Source organism: Maniola hyperantus, chromosome 12 (genome assembly GCF_902806685.2).
Source record: "Maniola hyperantus chromosome 12, iAphHyp1.2, whole genome shotgun sequence".
Lineage (NCBI taxonomy): Eukaryota > Metazoa > Arthropoda > Insecta > Lepidoptera > Nymphalidae > Maniola > Maniola hyperantus.
Window position 1 is genome coordinate 4762082 of NC_048547.1, and position 23016 is coordinate 4785097.

General features: G+C 38.7%; 2 protein-coding genes across 2 annotated transcripts; both read left to right on the top strand.

Annotated features, from left to right (window-relative positions):
• Nucleotides 1-5806: 5806 nt before the first annotated feature.
• LOC117987286 (uncharacterized) lies at nucleotides 5807-14294 on the top strand. Its single transcript, XM_034974250.2, has 10 exons — nucleotides 5807-6005; nucleotides 6476-6610; nucleotides 7394-7597; nucleotides 8634-8805; nucleotides 9380-9502; nucleotides 9848-10107; nucleotides 10675-10879; nucleotides 11583-11790; nucleotides 12408-12588; nucleotides 13112-14294. The coding sequence occupies exons 1-10, from the start codon at nucleotides 5940-5942 to the stop codon at nucleotides 13928-13930; spliced, it is 2373 nt and encodes a 790-aa protein (XP_034830141.1). The 5' UTR covers nucleotides 5807-5939; the 3' UTR covers nucleotides 13931-14294.
• Nucleotides 14295-14890: 596 nt separating this feature from the next.
• LOC117987188 (putative defense protein 3) lies at nucleotides 14891-22019 on the top strand. Its single transcript, XM_034974145.2, has 3 exons — nucleotides 14891-15357; nucleotides 19974-20184; nucleotides 21684-22019. Exons 1-3 carry the CDS (start codon nucleotides 15159-15161, stop codon nucleotides 21775-21777), a joined length of 504 nt encoding a protein of 167 aa, XP_034830036.1. The 5' UTR covers nucleotides 14891-15158; the 3' UTR covers nucleotides 21778-22019.
• The last annotated feature ends 997 nt before the right edge of the window (nucleotides 22020-23016 follow it).

Here is a 23016-nt window from a genome sequence, read left to right on the forward strand (position 1 = left end):
ACTTTTAACCTCCGTGAAGCGATATTAGAAATTCGTGCTGATGTAATATAATAAAATTATTAATTAAACACAAGTTAACCTGCCCCGACTTCGCACATGCGCCTACTTATTCAATAGATATACCTATGTGAATGATCATATTAAAATAGGTAAGTACCTACTAAGTAAGTAGGTACATATAACATAATAGTAAACCTTACTCGTGAAATGATCTGCACTCATAGCTAACACGCAGGCGCAGCTAAAAGCGCGCTGGATAGCAGGATAGCTGAAACGAATCTGTAACCTGCTAATCGGCAATTAATGAAAATTTCTGCAATGTAGTCAAAAATCTAAGTAAGTACCTACTTAACTAGCCACTGATTAACAAAGAGTATATAATCACTACGTTTTCATTACTTACTTACATATTATTTATTATTAGTTAGGCTTACAATCAACTTTCCTACGTAGTAAGTACTTATAATATTATAACCAGTTAGTTTATCTTCAGAAAATGTGCCGACTCATGTGTACACACGTCAACAAAGTCGAGGGGACAAGGATAGTGGTCATCTTAAACCAGCTAACCCATACCCCGCCTTCGATCGAGTTGAATTTTTGAGAGGCCGAAATTTTCAAAAGTATTTCTTCATCGTTAACCAAAAGCCCAAATACCAATTTTAAGGGGTTTCGTAGTCAACAAGGAACCCACATAGTTTCACCATGTCCGTCTGTCTGTCTGTCCGTCTGTCCGTCCGTCCACGGCTTATCTAAGAGACTTACTACGATAAGAAAGCTGTAATTTGGCATGGGTTATACCGTTTTTGTTCTCGTGGTGTGGGATGTCGTTGGATAGGTCTTTCCAAAATATTGCGGATGTGTGAAAACCATTTTTCGATTCAGGGATTCGTTTGTTCAATTCAGTCAATTTTATCATCATCATCATCATATACCGATAGACGTCCACTGCTGGACATAGGTCTCTTGAAGGGACTTCCACACGCCATCGTCTTGCGCCGCCTGAATCCAGCGGCTCCCTGCGACTCGTCTGATATCATTCGTCCACCTAGTGGGGGGTCTTCCAACACTGCGTCTCCCGGTGCGAGGTCGCCATCCAGCACCTTGGGACCCCAACGTCTATCGGTTTTACGAACTATGTGCCCTGCCCATTGCCACTTCAGCTTCGTAACCCGTTGAGCTATGTCGGTTACTCTAGTTCTCCTACGGATCTCCTCATTTCTGATTTGATCACGTAGAGAAACTCCAAGCATGTCAGCAAGCCCGCTGAGTGACTCTGAGCTTTCTTATGAGGCCCATAGTTAGCGACCATGTCTCGGATCCATATTATGTCATCACTGGCAACCACGCCAGTCAATTTGGTATTGAGTAAATAGAATAGAATAGAATAGAATGTGTTTTATTCATGTAAACTTTTTACAAGTGCTTATGAATAGTCAGGTAGTTTTAATTTACCACTGGTTCGGAATGCCGTTCCTACCGAGAAGAACCAGCAAGAAACTCGGCGGTTGCTCTTTTTAATTTTTCAATTTACAATGTTATTATACCGTACTATACAAGCCATTGCAGCCCCGTGCATTGCTGGAGCGAGTCAAATCCAATCTTTTTTATCGTTCACATAGTCTGCGACTGTATAATAAAATGAGTCGATAATAATGCTTACTTAATAATATTTTAACCATTATCTATTATGGTGTCCGACGGCCTTATCTCCACTGCATGAGACGGATATAAAAACAAAAAAAATGCATAATGTATCCAAGGTTTTAAATTAAGATAACCGTTGATGAACTTTTTATCTCATTAGCGGTGTCGAAGGCTATCTAGCGTCACACTAAATGACTATCATTTTTATTTAAAAAAAATATCAGTCCTATTATACAATTAGTTTCATTAATTACCTCTAAATGAAGTTGATTTTGTTAATGATTTTTAAATATTTACCTATAATGTAAGTAGGTAGGTACATTTCAATTTCTTATCGCATTCTCTTATATTTTATTAGCGTTTAAAACTGTTGATATCAAAAACGTGACAACTAGGGTGCCGGTAAAGAAACAATTTATTTAACTTGGATATAATATACTGTGTCATCACCACATAAGTATAGTCCGCGACAGGTCGAGATGGCAATCGGGGTAAAAGCCGCGCGGGGCGTTCTCTCGCCGAGTGCCATTTCAACTGGATTAGACGGGAATACTTATATAAGACATGATGATTTTCGTCTTGCTCACTGTTCCACAGGTTAGGAAACTCTGTTAAGGATTGTATCAATTGAGTCTTCCAGAGTCTCTGCAATCACGACTGTCATATAGTCGAAGCTGAGTGATGTAGGCTATACTCGCCGCGCGCCGTTGATGTCAATACCAAGTCTGTTCCAATCCAGAAGCTTCCAAAGCAGTGGTAAAGAGCGTTGGGGAGAGAACGTCTCCCTGACTCCACTCCCCGCTGCATTGGATTGGCTTCGTAGTCTGGTCCTGTATACGGACTGAAATTCGGGCAAGCACTTCAGCAGTCAGCACCTGGATATACCTACCGGTAGTCGATCCGGCATCTCAATTTTCTGTAGCGATCTTAATACAGCCCGTTTCCTCCGATCGAAGGGTTTCTCATAGTCCACCAACGCTAAGCAAAGTGGTCGATTACACTCTTCAGTCTTCTGTATTATAACCTGCCGCAACGTGTGGATGCGATTGCGATATAAGGTACTGAAGTCTTTTCGGAAGCTGCCTTGTTCGGGAGGCTGGAAGTTGACGAACATACGAGCGATACAATTCGTGATGACTCTCGATTATAAGTCTTTATAAGTCAGTAATACTGACTTAGATACCTATTATTAAAATCGTTGCAAAAAGTTTAATTTATAAATGCCACTCGATATCTAAGTTTATGATTTCTACCTACATATTTTATCAGGTAGCTAAAAGAAAAATAAGCTAATAGTAAGATTAGCTTATTTTTCTTCACCTGTGTTGCATCAGAAATTGACACAAACATTGCACAGAAACAAAACATTTACTTAAGTATAAATATTATTGTTATTATTATTAATCCCTGCTTGATATTATTATTTCTATACCTACTTAAATAGTTGATAACTCTTTGCTATCATAATAAAGATAAACCTATCTAACTTAAATGTATGACAGCATCTATTAACATGTTGGTAGCAAAAACAAATAAGTAAGTATTACTATTTTAGCATTTAAACTTTAATTTAAGTATTACTAGTTTTGAAAAGTCCTTGCGTGAAACCATTGATGTGGACTCGTAGGAGGAATTTACCCTTGAAACAACAAACTCGATTAGAGTTGCCTATTGCAAGTCATCGTCACCTAGAAAACCTAAATTGGCCAAGATATATGTAATACTTTTTGCCGACCAACAAGAAAAACTCCTACGGACTGCTTGCTATGAGGCATTCATACTCTCGTGAGCATTGAGCTGCTCGTGTATAGCCATGGCTATTATAGATACACGAAGAAAAGTCAAGTTAAATTAAATTAAGTTAAATATGTGTTAAATTATGTTAAATATGTGTTAAAAAAGTCACTTTAACACATCTATTTAACTTGGCTATCTAAGTCATAACTTAGATAGCCAAGTTAAATATGACCCAATATTTCGCTTCTCCATGCAAATGAGCTGAAAGGATGATGAACGTGCAAGTAAATAGTCAATTTAATTAGATGGTTATAATGTCAGTAGCGTATCGTTAATGAGGTTAAGATACTTAGCTCTATTTATCATCTGACACGTGTCTCGAAAAGCGTATTATTATAAAATATCATTAATCATAAATTAATAAGTACCCTAACTGGTTCTAAATTTACCTACCCCCGACTTGGGTTTCTGGCTGGCTTTTCTTGGCAGGGCGTGTTTAATACTTTCACTGCAGCTGTTTTAACTGTTGATCTACGTAAGCATCACTTACCTATCTATTCACGCTGATTCCAACGATACCGCTCTTTGATCTATATAACCTAAACCTATAGAATAAACCTTTTCATTTCTACGAAAAATCACTTTTTTGCCCTTGGCTTCTTTACTATTCTTAGATATGCCTATATATACTTTATCATGTTCTGTGATAAAGGAAGAAAATATTCTACTTGTGTCGTTGTTAATAATGGCATACTTACAAGGAAAATTTACATTCTCATGCTTTGTGAATTGGAAGGCTAATAATACCTTTGTATTATTAGCCTTCCCATTCACAATTGGTGGTTCACATAAAATAAGGTTATCGTCCTGGTTATCAGTAAAACATACTGTTACGCAATCAATGACGTCTGGGCTGTATTATAAAAAGTTGAGTGCAGAGTGACTGACACATCAATGTACAGTACCTACCTAAGTACAGCTCAAACCACTGGGTCTAGAATTTTGAATGTAGGTATACCCTGTTGTTAGAAGCTGTGATAACCTAGTGGTTAGGACGTCCGGCTTCTAATCGGAGGTCGAGGGTTCGATCCCGGGTACGCACCTCTAACTTTTTGGAGTTACGTGCGTTTTTAAGTAATTAAAATATCACTTGCTTTAACGGTGAAGGAAAACAACGTGAGGAAACCTGCATGCCTGAGAGTTCTCCATAATGGTCTCAAAGGTGTTTGAAGTCTGCTAATCCGCACATTGCCAGCGTGGTAGACTATGGCCAAATCCCTTCTCATTCTTAGAGGAGACCCGTGCGCTGTAGTGAGCCGGCTATGGGTTGATCATGATGATCATGATACCCTGTTCAGGGAAACGAGATAATAGGATAGTAAGAAACCGCACGAGAGAGCGCACTATTTTATACCTCGACTCAGTGAACTAGCTATAGGTTTGCTTTATATTTATCGATTACTGGAGCAACCACTCGCGCACACTTGCTGGTTAGGTATGTACCTAACCAGCAAGTGTGCAGTGTTACCAACATGCGTGAAAAAAAACTGTTATTTGTACTTGTACGATGGTACGGAACCCTTCGTGTGTGAGTTTGACTCGTACTTGACCGTTTTGTAGGGTTCCGTACCTCAAAAGGAAAAACGGAACCCTTATAGGATCACTTTGTTGTCTGTCTGTCTGTCTGTCTGTCCGTCTGTCTGTCAAGAAACCTACAGGGTACTTCCCGTTGACCTAGAATCATGAAATTTGGCAGGTAGGTAGATCTTATAGCTGGCATTTGGGGAAAAATCTGAAAACCGTGAATGTAGGGTTAGATCACACAAAAAAAATTAAATTGTGGTCATGAACTAATAATTAGTATTTCAACTTTCAAAGTGAGTGACTATATCAAGTGGGGTATCATATTATGAAAGGTGTACCTGTACATTCTAAAACAGATTTTTATTTATTTTTATGCATCATAGTTTTTGAATTATCGTGCAAAATGTCGAAAAAATACGACTGTAGTACGGAACCCTCATTGCGCGAGCCTGACTCGCACTTGGCCGGTTTTTTATTTACTTAGATACTTTCTAAATCCATGTGTATATATTTACCTATGTTTCCTATCTTTGCGCTAATAATATAATGACAATGAAAACAACGAAGCATTCGAAGCAATTTTATTATTTCGATTCAATTTTGATAAGACATTGGAATGAACAAATCACGATTAGGTAGGTACCTATTTGGTGATTATTTTTTGATAACAAAAGACTGCATGTCTGCCTTCTGCAGATATGTAATTAATTTGTAAACAGCGGCTTAGAACAATTACAGCTGTGGTGAAAATAGTTTCAATATTGTTGACCAACAACAAAGGCTGTTATGTTTGATCTCTGCATCGGAATGTGTGACGCCTTCGTCAGTCGTGGTCGTTCCCCTATGTGTCATACAAAGTGCTTCAAGCTGGTCTCTTGCTCCGATTAGATACAGGCCTACGTTTTTTTCGGATTATAAGATGCCTGTTTATTTTGATTGTTCACTATGAACTTGGTGTGTAGTGAATTTAAATGATGTGCAAACTCATTAAGTTACTTATCGTTGCGTTTTGTTTATGGATTGTTTGTGATGCACAGGTTGGTATTTTAACCTACTCGTATATCTACCAAATTATCAAGTCAGGTTTGATTGTCAATTGATTAAACTAGGTACCTATTGAGTACCTACCTACTGGTTCGCCCTGAACTAAGACCTCGCGACCTTCTAACTTGTTTTGTACACAAATTATTAATTTAAATTTAATTTAACACAATTGTAAAGTTTTTACAAAAAGATTTTGCGAAGAAAACCAGGCAGGCGTCCTGCGATCGAAGGAGAGATAGAGAGGAATCTCTATCTCTCTATCGATCGTAGGAAATAATATCTAGAGTGTACTAAATCATTTTGTATCTATTAAAAAATATCAGTTTGATATAAAAACATAAAGTACCCGTACCTTGATATTTTGTACACTGCATATTTATCGGACTTAAAAGTTTTTATGTTAATTTTCGTATAGGTATTATCTAAAAAAGTCTACAATTTTATTGATACCTGTCGCACTTAGGAGGAGGGATTTTTTTACGATGGCCTCAACTCGGAGAAAGTGGACTTGAGTGTGTGGCATCAGCGCAACCCTCGAGTGGCGAAACGGACCAACGACCAGTTGGCCTGCGAAAAACCTAACGTATATTTTTGTGAGGTTAGTGTATTAGAACATGACGATTGATTCGTCTAAGCACATAATGGCCTTTTCTCAAAATAAATATTCCACGCCCTAAGAGTTCAAACTATAGTGATTCAGGAACTTATGATGGTGCAATAATATTGTGAGTAAATGCTGAGTATAGTCTTTATCATCGAATTCCATTTTCCAACTCAATCCTGAACTGAACTCCTAAGCCGTGGGGATTATATAAGATTTTGAGAAAATGACATAATACGAAAGAATATTTAGAGAAAAGGACTTTATGGGAAAAGAACATTTTGAGAAAAGGCCAGTAAAAGGCCGTTAGTTTGAGTGAAAAAGGATTTAGGTAACAACGATTAGGTATGAAAATGAACCTTGCGCGCGTGGGCAGTCTAATAATTCGACGATCTAAAAAACTTATGAAAATAAGTATAATATTGTAACTTGTAAGTTGCATTATGTTTGCCTCTCTTATCGAGAGTTACTTTTTTGTTCCGTTTGTCGTGGAGACCATATTGTGTGGAGTGGGCTACGGAGCCTTAGTAACAATTTTTTATGAGACATTTATTTTCACCGGGGTTAATAGCTTAATCTGGTGACAAAAAGGTGCATATTTTGCGCAAACGATCAACCTGGCTGTCCAGCGCGGAAATGCAGCTAGTATTTGGCAGCTAGAGTTGTGCAGTAATTAGATGAGGCTTGCTTTAAGTTTTATTGTAACATTTTCAATAAAAAAAACTTGTAAGATATCACTCTTATCCTAAATAATAATAATTTAAGCCATACTTTCCCCAGGAGCCCCCTAATTTGATCCCACCGCAGAGCACTAAAACCTGCAACTATCGCAACGTATGGTACCAGGAACAAGTATTCCGCTGGGTGGCCGGCAGAGGCTGCCTCCAGTACACTCCACGCTTTCTGTTTGTAGGTGGTAGAAACCCCATTAATTTGAACGCGGCGTGTGTGTACGGAAATTTGTTCGCACCTTGCTTGGAAGTCGTAAGTTTCACACAAAATACTGGGTAACTACCGTTAATTATTAGAACGCAAGCAAAAACTTAGCGTTATGTTATACTTACTGCCTTCCTAAACACAATGCAATACCAATAAGCCTTATACTTGTAGTTGATTTAGTATTATCACACCCGCAATATCTCGTGCAAAACTCGGGGTCATTGCCACACCCACAACGCGGTATTGACCCCGCGCACCTATCAACGCAGCCTTCGTTAACCTCTAGCGTCAGTCAGATTTGTAATACCTATTTGTCTTATATATTTGTCTTCGTTTTTGCTAGCGTTCTAGTTGCACCCTGTATTTATTAAGTAAGGTTTTTTGAACATGTCTGAAGTGACGAATACGAAAGAACCCAAGCGAATAGCTGAGAGGCACTAGGCAGAAGTGGCATGAATATGGTCTGTTCCAATAGCGAGAGGCCAACTTTCAGCAGGACATCTATCGGTTGAAACGTTCGATGGAAAAAACACATCCAATATAAAATTCCCCTTCAAGTACCTAAGTGTGAGGTTCAAAGCCTTTTCTAGGAACAGTAGATGTGACTGTGGCATTTCATAAAATCTAGAGAAATCTAGAGTTTAAGGTAAATTAACAAGTCCGCTGAGTTAAACTAAGATTCGAAAAAATATTTTTAAGGTCAATTATTATTGCTTACATGACATCTGTTACACACAGGTACAACTACTTAGTCTGTTGTAACAGGCAAGAATTGGGAACACTGCTTGTCGAAAAAACATTCACTCTTGATTCATGAATTTCATAAGTACCTATGTATAGCAGGTTATTTACACCGCAGCGGATCTTATGAGAAATGTGGATGCTATTATAGATAAGTATAGTCCGCGACAGATTGAGATGGCAATCAGGGTATGAGGAGGGGGACGCCCCGCACACCTGCACGTAACCCGCGCTCGCCCACAGCGGGTTAACGCGGGGGTTGCGTGGGTGTGCGAGGTGTTCCTTCCCCGATTGCCATCTCGACCTGTCACGTACTATTCCTATGTTTCAATTTATTTAGGTTAAGGACGATGGCACATGTGGTTGTTTCCCATTCGACCCGAGCCTCGAGGTGGTGGCCAAAGCGGTGCGTAATGCGTTGGTGCCGTCTATACATGGCCGATGGGAGAGGTGTTTCTATGGAGCCAGCGATTGTTGTAGTCACTTTATGAATGGGAATCATAACACGACAGGTAAAATAAAACTTTTTTATATGTATCAAAGATTAAAGGAATAAACAGAAAAATGAAAATATATCCTATTTTTGCGAAGCACCAAGTGGTTATAAGGGAAGAAGAATACTTACGTTTAAGTAACTCCCTTGGCGTTCAGAGTTCAAACATAGCATTTTGAGTGAACAGACGAGTTCTGTAAACGCATTAAGGATTATGGATTAATTGTTTTCTTCTGATTTGTTATACTTAGGTACTCTAAAAATATTCTAAGAATTGAGAACAACCTTTAGAACGAAAAATAAGCCTTATTTATTTGAAGTTTTTTTTAAATTTATAAACTAAGAGTAACTTACGTAAGATTGTCATCACATCTGATAGTAGGTACCTATTAACCTAAGTCAAGACGTAAGAGAAGATTCATTCTTGATTTTAAGATATCTATACTAATGAGGATGTAAAAAAGGTGGTGGGGGTAACAAAGTTGGAAGGATATTATCTTATCTTCCATGCCAATCAGCAATAGGTTTAGTGTCGGTGGAAAGTCGGTAAGATACGGAGAGATGATCATAATGCGGTGATGTTTCTTCTTCAGAAAACAACCAATGCCCACCTACATACGACGGGTGGACCTGTTGGCAGCCGGCGCAAAACGGTTCCGTTGCCAGATCGGTGTGCTCGGAGTTCGCTTATTCAAATTCCGGACCAACTTGTCATCGTAAGTTTTACTAGCTCTATTGTCTGACAAGGGTTTGAATGTACCTATCCTATACCATAACCAAAAGCATATATTGCCATGCAGACGTTGGGCGATTAACTTGTCTCATTCGTCTTACGAGTACGGGAATTCGGAATTCACACGGTGAAATATCTTATTCCTGTGTGTTTTCTACAACTTTCACTAGAGGACAGGTTTGGTAGTAAGTACTGACCCTGTCCTTTTCCAAACGTAAAAGATGGCTATCTAAATTTCCAGTCCATTCCCGACTGTTTCTGTCGAAATTCTTCTGCTAACGCTTCTCTTGCTGCTGCCGAAATATGCCTAAAATCCTTTTCCTTACAGATTTCAGCCACAAGCAATGTTACTCCCACGGAACATGGGAGGTTCAAACAGACTACACTACTTGTAGCATCTCCCCGCGTCTCCTGCGCCGCTATCGCTACTACATCGCCGTGCTTATCTTCTCTGTAATCACCAGTTTCCCCGCCATATGCATTTTCATTTTTTACAAAAGGCTACGCGTCACCAGGGTCGCCCTTCATAGGAACCTTCTCATCGCTATTGTCTTGAGAAATATCATTGTTATTATCAGCAGAAATGTGGTAAGTAAACTTTTAGAATGCCTCGTTTTAATCAAGGTTTTTTTACTGTATTTAATCACTATAGATGCTACAAGATAAACCGACGATTATGTTCAATGTAGATTTTATTTATGTATAGACATAGGTAACTAGGTATATGTAAAATTTTAAGTATAGGCGCATTGTTTTCGGATTTTTTCACTGTCCCACCTACCCAATACCCATACATATGAATAACTTTCTAGAATAAATTTGATATTTATGTTTGTATTTGAATAATTGCATACCTACATTCAATTACGTTATATTATGTTGGAAGCATTTTATCTTCCATAGAAGTACATTGTTAGATAACCACTAAACCGTTTTATGGATACTTCGAAAATCTTTAAATGGCTTAGTTTTTTGATCATATTTAAAACTAAGTAGCTATACCCGCCCCGGCCTTACTGGGATAGAGAACGTCCACCTAAAAACCAGGTTACTTTCTTCGTGAGGGTCTTCGTTATAGATAAATAATTTACATAAGTGATTAATGTCAGTCAGTCAGTTTATATCTGTGATCCTATATTTCTTGTACATTTTCAGATCTACACAGACGAGCTAACCAATTCTGGTGAGACGATAATGTCGCAAAATGGAGTTGGATGTCGAATACTGTCCTTCATGGAGCGTCTCTCAGGCAATGCGGTGTTCGTCTGTATGTTGTTAGAGGGAATCTATTTACATAGACTCATTGTGGCGGTCTTCAAGCAGAAGCTTAACACGAAGATGCTGTATTCGGTTGGAATATGTTAGTAGACCTTAAAAGTTATTTAAACACATTTAGAAGTTGGTAACAAAAATAAAAAGGTAGGTATGCCTAGGTACTTTTCAAAATGTAATCTAAAAAAAAGTAAAAAATGAAATGAAGTGTCCTCTAAAATTCTTCTTCAATCTAGTAAAATATCGGCTTTATATTTTTACGCAAGCGCATCATCATCAGAATGTTTGTCAAGGTGTCAGCCTTGGCCCTTGATACAGGTAGGTGATTCAAGTCAATGGTTTGCATTGATAAAAAAATTAAAATGTACCTACCTTAGCTACATTAACCGAAGAGTGCCACCGGGAACCTAGTACTAAGACACCGCGGTCCGTCCGCCTGTCTGTTAGCTGGCTGTGTCTCGTACACCGTCATATTTAGGTAGAGGGTTGAAATTTTCAGAAAATATGTATTTCTTTTGCCTATAAGTATAATCTAAATAAAAATTCAGAATGGCCACCATGGTCATTAAAAAATAGTGTTATTTCTTGTAGGACGGTATAGGTATACGAAACCCTTCGTGTGCGAGTCCAGCTCGCACTTGGCTGATTTTTTATACATTTTAGCAACCTGACCATAGTAGAATAATAGTAATATTATCTAAATAATGTCTCCTATACTCTGACCTTAGCTAAGCTATTTGTGCGGAGGTCCTGTTTAGATTATTTAAAGGTAATTTTTTTCATATCTCCAGTATACGCAACACTGCCAGTGATCGCCTGGTCGGTAGTCATGAGCCTGTTCAACAACCACTCGTGCTGGCTGGTGTACACGGTCGCCCACGTGCAGTGGGCCCTGGACGCGCCTCGTCTGCTCATACTTCTGGTCAATGCCGTGCTTTACATCGATGTACTTCGAGTCCTGTTCACTAAGATACGGAACAACGAAAACGCTAATCAGTTGTGAGTATCGCAAATGAGCTCAGATGAGCTCCTGGTCGTAGCCTATTCAACGATCACTTTAACGTTTTATTTACAAGTTAGACCTTGACTGCGATCTCATCTGTGCCGGGATGATTCGCTAACTGAGTGTCCAAGCTCATTTGACATTGGTTGGTTCAACATTGCTGCTTGATTGAGTGATATTAAAATAATTTTCATAGAAAACCGTCAATGGATTAAAAATAAATGTCAAATGAGCTCGGTGGCAATCATTCAGTGTTTGACACTGAATTATCGAATCAGAAGCAGGTAGTAAGTGATGATGCAGCCTAAGGTGGAAGCGGACTAACTTGGAAGGGTTGTGGCAGTTTTAGGTTGATTATAATTGTACGCTGCTTGTAATTGATGTTCTACGAGGTTTGTTTACGAAGATACAGAACATTGCGAAAGCTTATTATTAACTGTTATGATTATTTATTTAAGAAAATTATCTAAGCTCGTTACCCAAACCGGTTGATTTCACAAAAATTCAACTCCCATCATGATGTTAATCAGCATACCAGTAAATCTATGAAAAAAAAAACATTTTCAGTTCAATCCTCTAATATATAATTAAAAGTAGAAACTGTTTTTCACAGGAGCACAGCAAAAGCGACGCTCTTCTTGATGCCGATATTCGGAGTGCAGTTTCTCTTCACAGTGTTCCGGCCGTACAATACCAACTGCAACGTTGAACAGTTCTATTACATTGTCGCGTACACAATCGAGGGCTTGCAGGGATTCATCGTCGCTTTACTCTACTGCTATATTAATAAGGAGGTACATAATTTAGTGCGCATAAAGACTTTGAAAAATTGGAGCTAAAACACTGCCCTGTTCGACGCCATCGAAGTAAACAAGAAAAACCACCACCGACACCACCATACGACGACACCATAAAAATAATAGTTTGAGTATGTCTGCAACTGTAAAGACTCCTAGAATCTATACTTACTAATGTTGTAAATGCGAAAATGTGTTTGTTTGTTTGACCTTCCTTAGCGCCCTAACTAAGCAACCAATCGACTTGACTTTTGGCATAGTTGAAAGGGCGGAGAGTAATATAGGCTACTTTTTATACCGGAAAATCAAAGAGTTCCCACGGGATTTTTAAAAACCGACATCTACGTGGACGAAGTCGCGGGTATCAGCTAGTTAACTATAAAATCCAGGTACGGTTGAAGGTTTAGACTTTGATGAAAATTCGCCAGATCTTAAGATTATTCGACTAGTCCACATTGTATTGTATTCGGTCATACAAATACTGACGCAAACGTTCTACTAACATAATTTTTTATTTCAGGTGCATGCATTAATTATAACTACTTACAAGAAAGCGGAGGACACTGTTACCTCTCGCATCAAAGGCTCTTCATTCTACCCTCGGGTAAGTGGTGATCCCAAAACAGATAGAAGATTCACTTACACATCTGCTCTTACAACAAATACAACTAAAGCGGATGATTTGAAAAACCAATACTCAACTATGGAGCCAAAGTTACACGTCGCAGAAATAATATCAATACAAGCAAGCGAAAGACTCGCTGAGATCTTGGACCCGGTCTATGAAACAATAGACAATGGTGTACATGAAGGCTACGACTATTTAGAAAGATCAAATGCTGATCATGATACTGAATTTATACCTAGTGGAAATTTTAAAACAGATGATTATTTTGATTTTACAAATGCATCGAGCATTTCCATTGGTTGTCCTGAATGGCTAAGACGCGTGTCGTCATCTTCGAGTGGTATCTATAACGCTTCGATAACAGCATGTCATGTGATACAAGAAGAAATCCCGGATGCAAACAGTCTAGAAACAAATACGTATTCAGGTCAAAACGGAGAAGATAACAAAAGTCCCTCAGAGTCAAGCGAATATGAAAATGCAATAGATGATTCTGAATATACTAATGATAATAACATTAATAATGAAAACGTATTAGATAAAGATGAATTCTACGCTGGCTTGGAACTAGATTGTGGTATTTGCGAGAATATGCTGGATGAAATTATGCAGTGCATGGAAAATAAAGACAACAGCGATGTTAAATTAAGCCCAGAACTTCTGGCACCAAATAGATCGAAAGGAGATAAAATTGTATTTGTAGAAGAATAAAAAATATCTAATTTAAGGATGATTTATGCTAACACGTGGCGGGAACGAGCCGTGCCACCTACGAGGCGCGGACGAGGCACGAATTCAAAACATCACGAACATTTTGGGTAAGTAGGTATATGAAGCAGTTTGTGCTTCATCGTGTGGCGTCCGAGTCTCAGCCACACGGTGAAGCTTAAACTGCTTCGTATATAAAATGTTCGTGATGTTTTGAATCCGTGCCACGTTCGCGCCTCATACGTGGTACGGCTAGAGCCCACCACGTGTTAGCATAAATCATCCCTAAGACTATGATATTACCAAAAGTGCATTTAACTATACCTAATGTCGTTTATGCAGGTAAGTAGATTTTTCTGACTTTTGTAATGGAATTGAGATTAATTTTTATTTATTTATTTTTGTACAAATAAAATATAAGTAGGTACCTACCTATAGAGATATTTTTTATTTTATTCCAACTAAAGTTTATTACCTAAAAGTAAATTACCACAAAAATTCCGCAATAGTGCATGTTGCTGGTAAATGTCAATCAAGGATTTTGTAATATTATTTCATGTCCAACAGCAAGCATGTGTCGGCTAGACTAGACCGATTAGTATTAAATAGAAAGAACAACATATTATTATTAATGTATTGACATAAACCTAGCTATCTAAAGGAATACATATCTAAAATTAACGTGCCCACCCATGTTTCGGAAATAGGGCAGCCTCTTTATTTAGTAACAGAGTAGGTACGACCCAAACAACCTTTTCTTAAATTTTATTGACTTGATTCATTATTATATGGATCAGGCAGTCCAGACTTCAGACTCCGGGCTAATCTTCGAAATGACGGAACTCCGAACTCCCACTGGCAGATAATAGGACTAAGCAAGGAAAGGTCTGAGCCGGAAAAATTGCAAAAAACCGATGGTAACAAGTGATAGATAAGTATATCCTCGTAAAATTAAGTTAAAAATAGGTAAGTAGATAAATATATAAAACGATAACGGTTTTAAGGTCCACGACGCCAATCGTTCAACTTTAAAATCTAAGCCTTTCAAACTTGAGTTATATACAAAAGTGAGCGTATTTCTGAGCACACGCACAGTTTACTCTGAATCTTTGAGGGAGGATTACTAAAACCGTACCTACTGTTCGTAAACTTTAGAGTAGAGCTACAAGCTAACGTGCATATAATATTTAATCAAATTTTTGGAATTATAAACACTGATTTATAAGCAGAAATGGTGACGAAATTATTCCTAGTTTTGTTTATTTGTTGGGGTGTGGACGGGTTTCCCGATGGTGCGCCAGTGGACGCGTGTGTAAAAGATCGCGCGAATCAGCCCAACCACGGGCAGCATCGTACGCAGCCGCTATCCAACCTGCCTTACAGGATAGTCGCTTCGTCTGCAAACTATGGACCCAATTCAATGATCACAGGTTTGTTCAATCGTTACTTGATCCATACTAATATTATAAATGCGAAAGTATGTCTGTCACATCTACCACCTGTCTACTCTGGGCCTTTAAATTGTGTCTGGCCCCTACGATTGTTCTGCCTGCTTACAAAAACTATTGAATTTGTAACACATAGTGGTGATAATTTTTACGCGAACTTAAAACTAAAGCTACGAGGGTTCCAAACGCGCCCAGGTCTGACAAGAGCCCACAACAAACTCAGCCGGGTATTTTTTTATTTATTATCACCACTTTACAAAATTACTTAAACTTATTAGTACTATCATAAAGCTGTTAAGTGGGCTCAGTTCGGTGCTTTCTTCATACAAACGTAGGAGGGTAATTACTACATTATTTGATATTGTATGCTCATAAATAAGTATTATATCGATTAATGTCGTCATTATCTAGGTTTATTGATATATGAAACGTTAAAAAAAAATATGTTTTAAAGTTACGAGCCTCAAAAGATTCCTATTTTAACACAAAATTTATGACAACTTTGGGCGTTAATAAATAAGATTAGGGGTATGAAAATTGTAAAGGAATTTAACATTAGACATAGTTTATTTATTCATTAGTTGAAATAACTATACTTTGTAAACATAAAGCTAGTAGTTTTTTCTTAAAAATACTTTTCCTAAACCCTTGATTTCGGTGAAAATCATCGTGCCTCTCACCTTTCTCATACAATGTCAAGTGAAAAGCAAACAGGTTCGGTCGATCGTACTGCGTCACCTTAAGCAACTCATTTCGAAGCTTTCTTATCATTTAATTAAGTGCTTGCTTTAAAGCGTCTGCCGGGAATAACGACCCACGGAAGGTGTCTGGCAGTAACTAAGTATTAAAAGTATTCTGTAAAACATACACGAAAATCGGCACTCAGACTTTAAGAAAAGTGAGTAATGTTTTTACGTACCTACCTACCTTTAGCAGCTGATATCTTTGGATTGCCCCCTGGCTCAAGCTAGCAAATACTTATGCGAACATTAAAGGTACGTACATACACTATTCCATCGCACACATTTTGCTACTCAGAAAATAAGGCAGGATTGGCCCTATAGGGATCTTGCTCTATATAGCTTTAACCTTGCCTATAAGGTGTTAGGTGATAGATGTCTATTGGTTATTTCCAAAAAATCTACAAAAGCCTCAGCTCTATGAAGGCATGGAGTACCTATCTAAACGGAATCAGTTCCGTAGGTTTGAACTTAGTCACGACGTAGTACCTACACTATACAACTAGACAATTTTTAACCGACTTCGAAAATAGGAGGAGGTTCTCAATTCGACTGTATGTTTTTTTTGTATGTTTGTTACGCGATTACTCAGTCAATTTTGAACCGAATTTGATGATTATTTTTTGTTTGATAGGTCAGAGGTAGTCTCAGTTTAAATTGGTGAAGATCTGATGAATACCTGATCTGATGAGATGGAGAACAGAATTTCTCAATGGATAAGAGTAAATTGCTCGCGATCAAGCTTAGTAAACAGTAGGTTTTTTACCAGTCATATTTTAGCACAATGGGGAAACTAAAAAGTAAAAAATAATTTAATTTATTAGGTACCGAATATTATATTATGTATACAAGAGTTGTTGTGGTTCTATAATAATATTTTTTGGAGTCGGTGCCTGAAGGAAAACATCGTGAGGAAACCTGCATGCCTGAGAGTTTCCATAATGTTCTCAAAGGTGTGTGAAGTCTGCTAATCCGCACTTGGCCAGCATCTCACTCTGAGAGGAGACCCGTGCTCTGTAATAAACCGGCGATGGGTTGATCATGATGAAGAGTTAAGTAAGCACAGTTATATTATACACCTTTTACCACTACATAGAGGCATATTATTACCTATAGTTATACTAATACAGTTTTTATACAATATATTTTTTGAACGTAAAAAGGTGCAAGTCGCAACTTGTGACAATTTTTAGGGTTCCGTACCTCAAAAGGAAAAAGGAACCCTTATAGGATCACTTTGTTGTCTGTCTGTCTGTTCGTGTCTGTCAAGAAACCTATAGGGTACTTCCCGTTGCCCTAGTATCATGAAATTTGGCAGGTAGGTAGGTCTTATAGCACACGTAAAGCGAAAAATCCGAAAGCCGTGAATTTGTGGTTACATCACAAAAAAAATGTGTTTATGAACAATAATTAGTTTTTTTAACTTTCAAAGTAAGATTAATATACCAAGTGGGGTATCATATGAAAGTGCTTTACCTGTACATTCTAAAACAGATTTTTATTTATTTTTATGCATACTTAATAGTTTTTTATTTATGTGTTCTGATAAGTTATTTTGCATACAATAGAAAGGTGTGAATCTTGAGTAGGTATTCTCTTGCGTTGCTTAATTGTTATTGCCGAGCGAGATTTTACGGGTCAGGGTTTTTTAATTCGTTCACATGTAAGTTTAAATAACTGTCCGTCTAATCCAATCGTCAAATATTATGTATAGATTTTACTAGCTGGTGCCCGCGGCTTCGTACGCGTGGTTTCAGATTTTCAAAATCCCTTGGGAACTCTTTGATTTCCCGGGATAAAAAGTAGCCTATGTCACTCTCCAGGTCTTTAACTATACCCATACAAAAAATCACGCCATCACAACAAAAACGTACCGTTGCGACGTGATTGAAGGACAAACCAACAAACCAACAAACCAACAAACAAACACACTTTCTCATTTATTATAAGGGTAGGTACTGATTGATAGGTAACTCAACATCAATAGCTGAACGATTAAAGGAACGGACTGAAATCCGAAAGATTGGCGGTTCAAACCCTACCCGTGTACTATTGTCGTACCTACTCCTAGCACAAGCTTTACGCTTAGTTGGAGGGGAAAGGGGAATATTAGTCATGATAAACATGGCGAATATTCTTTAAAAAAACTACTTACGATAAATAAAAATTTTAAGAACGAAAAATAGGTATCCTTCTAGGTTTTGAAGCCGAGTCTCCTGTGTTAAGATACATATTTACACAAGGTTCTCTCTTTATTACCTTTCGGCTTTCACCTATGCTAAAATTGCTAAAAATGAAAATGGTATCATTTAACGATGGCCGCTGGGGCAAAAGTGAAAATGGCGTATCGCAAGTACCTCCTAGCTGCTGGACTGACGACCTTGACAGTCGTGGTGGTGGTGGTACGGGAATCCCAAGAAGCGATGTGGATAAGGAAGGCCGTGTGTGGTGGGGAGTCGGGAGGCCTATGTCCAGCAGTGGACGCAACTGATTGATTGATTGATATCATTTATCACGGATGCTAGTAGTAGCTTTAAGTAGGTAAGTATCTAAAGATTAAATTATTAATCGGTGTCTAAAGTCAATTTTACTTTGAGGTTAAAGTGTTTCGATGCCCGAATTCTATCAACGTTGGCGATATGTGAAATCTCACACTAAACCCTACTGATGGCATTGTAGGTCAAACGCTTATGGTGAACTCGCTAGACCGGTTACTTTGATACAGATAACTTCTCAATAAAATTAAGTTAAGTAATCCCAAAAGTTGCGCAACTGACATTGAAATTTTTAATTAAGCAGACTTTTTAAATTTTAATTACTTAGGTACCTACTTTCTCCAAATCTCTATAAATTTTTACATTTAATTATACTAAAGAATATATAGGTAAGTTAAGTAGGCATCGTTGATCATCTAATACTTATTCTTCTTTCCCGTCCAACTAAGCGCGAAGCTTGTGCAAAGGGTGGATAGGTTCTGCCAGCACCCTTTAAAACGTTGACCTATTGCAACATTGAACATGTAAGTAAATTTTATCACGTGCTTAGGCGTTCCTTAATGCGTAGGTACCTTCATGCGTCCACAGCGTAACGCAGCATACGCTAAACGCAGCGTGTGTGACGCTAAATAGTGCGTATGTGCACAACACGCATCTAGGTATTGTATAATATTTATCTCAATACAAATTCGACTTCTGCGTTTGTACGGTGCGTGTATGTCCTACAGTCATACGCACCAAGAGACTTGTGAGTCTTAATCTGGGAATTATAAATTAGGTTTATAAGTTTGACTTGTGTGTTTCGTCGGGGCGCGGCCAGCTATCTTGATCTTAGTCCATGTCTTGTCAACGACACCACATGGGGTTCGGTTACATTTATTATTTTGGTAACGATGCCTCACGCCACCGCCGACTAAAAATAATTGTTTTAATAACGTTGAACCTCACTAGTCGGCGGATGAAGTCGATTTAAAAAATACTTTATATAGGTACTTAATCAGTACCCTTATTATAAATTCGAAAGTGTGTTTGTTTGTTGATTTGTTGGTACTTCAATCACGTCGCAACGGTGCAACGGATTGACGTGATTTTGCATGGGTAGGTAGGTATAAGTAGATAAAGACCTGGAAAGTGACATAGGCTACTTTTTATCCCGGAAAATCAGAGTTCCCAAGGGATTTTTAAAAACCTAATTCTACGCGCACGGGCATCAGCTAGTTGTAAATAAACGACACCTCAGTAGTGTCTAATAATAAACACGATCTTAGGCTGCATCGCCATTTACCTATTTATTATTATCATAAGGTGAGAACGCAGTCAAGCGTTGACTTGTCTTTTAAAAACCTCATCTGTTTATTTTTAGTGACAATCGAAGGAGCCATACCGTTCAAAGGATTCTTCATCCAAGCGCGATCCGTCGAGAACAACGAATGGCTTGGCTCGTGGGACGAGACGCCCAACACCAGCCCTTTGCCAGAATGTTCGGCCATCACCCACGCGGACCCTAAAAATAAAATCAGGGCTACTCTGTTGTGGAAAGCGCCACATAATTCACAAGGACGCGTTTATTTCACGTAAGTTCAGTCAAATTTACCAATGAGATTATTCAGACTGATGGAATGAGACGCCAAACAGCCCATTGACAGACAGCGGAGGCTTAGCAATAAGGTCCCGTTGGCACCTTCGGGTACGGAACCCTAAAAAGACGTAGGTACAGTACGCGGCCAAAAGTGATGAACTTCGACCTTTAGAAGGAGATAGCAGTTTTGTAGAGCACTGTCTCGGTCGTTGAGACCGACAAAACGTCATATGGGTACGAGTGACAGAGACAACGCTCTACAAAGCTGAAATGTCATTCTAAAGGCCGATGTTTATCACTTTCGGCCGCGTACTATACGTCGACGTATGTACCTTTACCTTTTGCCAACTGTAGGTATACCTAATATAGTACACGACAGGTCGAGATGGCAATCGGGAAGGGAACGCCCCGAACACCCACGCAGCCCCCACGCTAACCCGGTGCGGGCGAGCGCGGTTGGCGTACTGGTGTGCGGGGCATCCACCCGCCTTATACCAATATTGCCATCTCGACCTGTCGCGGACTATAGATAATTTGCTACATTTCGATATTAACGAGATATCGACCTAAAATTTTACCAGTAAAGTAGGTAGGTAATTGCTATTACACGATTTTCGAGAAGCAATATCGTTTTAGATTTATCTAAAGGTCTGAGATACGAGTGCGTGCATATGTCGCAACATATACGCTTATATGGGTCGAAGTGAAAGGCGCTTAGAGCCGAATAAGTATGTAGGTATCTGGTATACCTACCTAATGAAATCATTTTTCTATAAAACTAAAATCGACTAAAGTCTGGACAGATTACTTAGTTGTCATAGGTACAAGGAGAATTCATACTGTGAAGCGCGTGTGTTACGGATATGGACTAAGAGCCAGCGAGTGCTAGACCTTCGTCATTTTATAAAAGCTGAAAGTTTCTCTGCTTATTGTCTCTAACACCGGGAGGAACGATCAGCGACTATGAAGCTTGGATCGTGGTGGCTTTGGAAGGTGACAGGTAACAAAGGTGTAAAAACCTTAACTCTTAACTATAAAGTCAATTATTTATATTTTCTTCGGAAAAGTATTAGAAATCACGTCATGCACTGCCAGACACTTAGTATCGTGGCAACCCCCTGCCAGACACCCTTAAATTTTAATGGCGTCTGGGCTTTAGTAATACTAAGTAGGTATTCCAAAGAAAATATAAAAAAATACATTTTATGTTTTAACGTACCTAATGATTTTTTACACCTTTATTACCGGTTATATCCCAAAGCCACCATGATCCAAACTTCATAGTGGCCAATCGTTCTTCCCGGTGTTGGGAACAATACGAAGAGAAACTTTCAGCTTTTATTAAATAACGAAGGTCTGGCACTCGCTGGCTCTCTCTCTCTCTCTCTAATATAGTTTCGATAGTTACGCTTCACCTATTAATATTATCGAGATGTAACTCGTACTACCCCTACAGCTATAGGGCTATAAAATAAAACCATTTTATTTTTGCAGAGGCACAGTACTAAAGGATTATGGAACATTCTGGTCTAACCTCATCGCAGAAGCACCGCAGGACCCCACGGCTCTTCAAGTTCTTTATAAATAACTTTAAAAGTTAAGTGGTTAGGTCATACCGATAACACCTAAAAGCTCATTTTAATAGGCCATTTTATGACATTTCACATAAATACCTGCAGGGCGATTGTCTAAAACCTGCATCAATCATTATTACAATCTCAATTGTTCTGATTGGCTGAATCTGAAGGGCAACAGAGGACCAGTGGCCCTACCGCGGTTGTTTGACAGCTACAATGTCACGATCGCAATCATCTCTGATTGGTTAATGCTCGCTCACTATTGGCCACAATGCATTGTTGCCACATTGTAGCCAATAGTGAGCGAGCATTAACCAATCAGAGAATCAAAATACCGCGGTAGGTAGTAGTAGACAATAGAATCCATCTTAGGCAGTGGTCCGACCGCCGCGCCGGCGAAAAAACGACTAACTATCGGCGATTTTCTCTCTCAAGAAACGCACAATAAATGTACATTCCGTGTAAACAAAAGAGATGCATATATCAAAAGTTGCTCTCAGACTGTTCACACTGCCGGCGACGACTCGCTTTACTAGTTTTGTCGCTGAGCGACGAACTTTCAAAATTAAACTCATTCAGCGATATTCGTTCAGCGATGCTCGCTCGCTTGAACACGTGTAACGCGCGCGCAGGTTTGCACAAGCAAGACTGAGCGACCGCGGGCGAATGGCGCGAGTCGCACTAGCACACTCGCTTATAGCCCGGCGACAAAACTATCGAAACTTCACACTCGCTTCCCGCTGCTCGCCAACTCGTTTAAGTTTCTAGTTCTACTCGTTTCTCGTTCATCGTCGGCGGTCGGACCACTGCCTTAGGACGGTTGATAAAATCATCCCATATCGTGACCATAAGTTCTTAAGAACTACTATCAACGGCTTAATATAATGACAATGATGGCTTATTATAATGACTATGTAGATCCACGGAGAGAAGTTAGCCCCATATAAATGACAAAAACGAAAATCTCAGTCGACGTTAACCATTTTGAGAGGCACCATCCAATCACAAACGAAACTATATTGTTTTCGAGTGATTTTCGAATACTTTTTGAAAATAAATAGTTTCTTCAACAAAAACTTCGTTTGTGAATGGTTAGTTACTCAAAATGGTTAACGCCCACTGAGTTTTTTGTCTTTATCATTTGTATGGGATTACGTAATAAAGAGAGCCTTAAACTAACGTCTCTCCATGGGTAGAGTACCCATACTCTAATACTCTAATCTTTTTTTATACCTACTGAAGTAGAAATT

Bases quoted from the DNA above. Each gene is read 5' to 3' on its own strand.
- LOC117987188 (XM_034974145.2), top strand. From the start codon at position 15,159: ATGGTGACGAAATTATTCCTAGTTTTGTTTATTTGTTGGGGTGTGGAC. The intron at 15,358-19,973 runs GTTTGTTCAATC...GTTTATTTTTAG, and splicing joins ACCCAATTCAATGATCACAG to TGACAATCGAAGGAGCCATA. The intron at 20,185-21,683 runs GTAAGTTCAGTC...TTATTTTTGCAG, and splicing joins CAAGGACGCGTTTATTTCAC to AGGCACAGTACTAAAGGATT.
- LOC117987286 (XM_034974250.2), top strand. From the start codon at position 5,940: ATGATGTGCAAACTCATTAAGTTACTTATCGTTGCGTTTTGTTTATGG. The intron at 9,503-9,847 runs GTAAGTTTTACT...TTTTCCTTACAG, and splicing joins TTCCGGACCAACTTGTCATC to ATTTCAGCCACAAGCAATGT. The intron at 12,589-13,111 runs GTACATAATTTA...TTTTTATTTCAG, and splicing joins ACTGCTATATTAATAAGGAG to GTGCATGCATTAATTATAAC.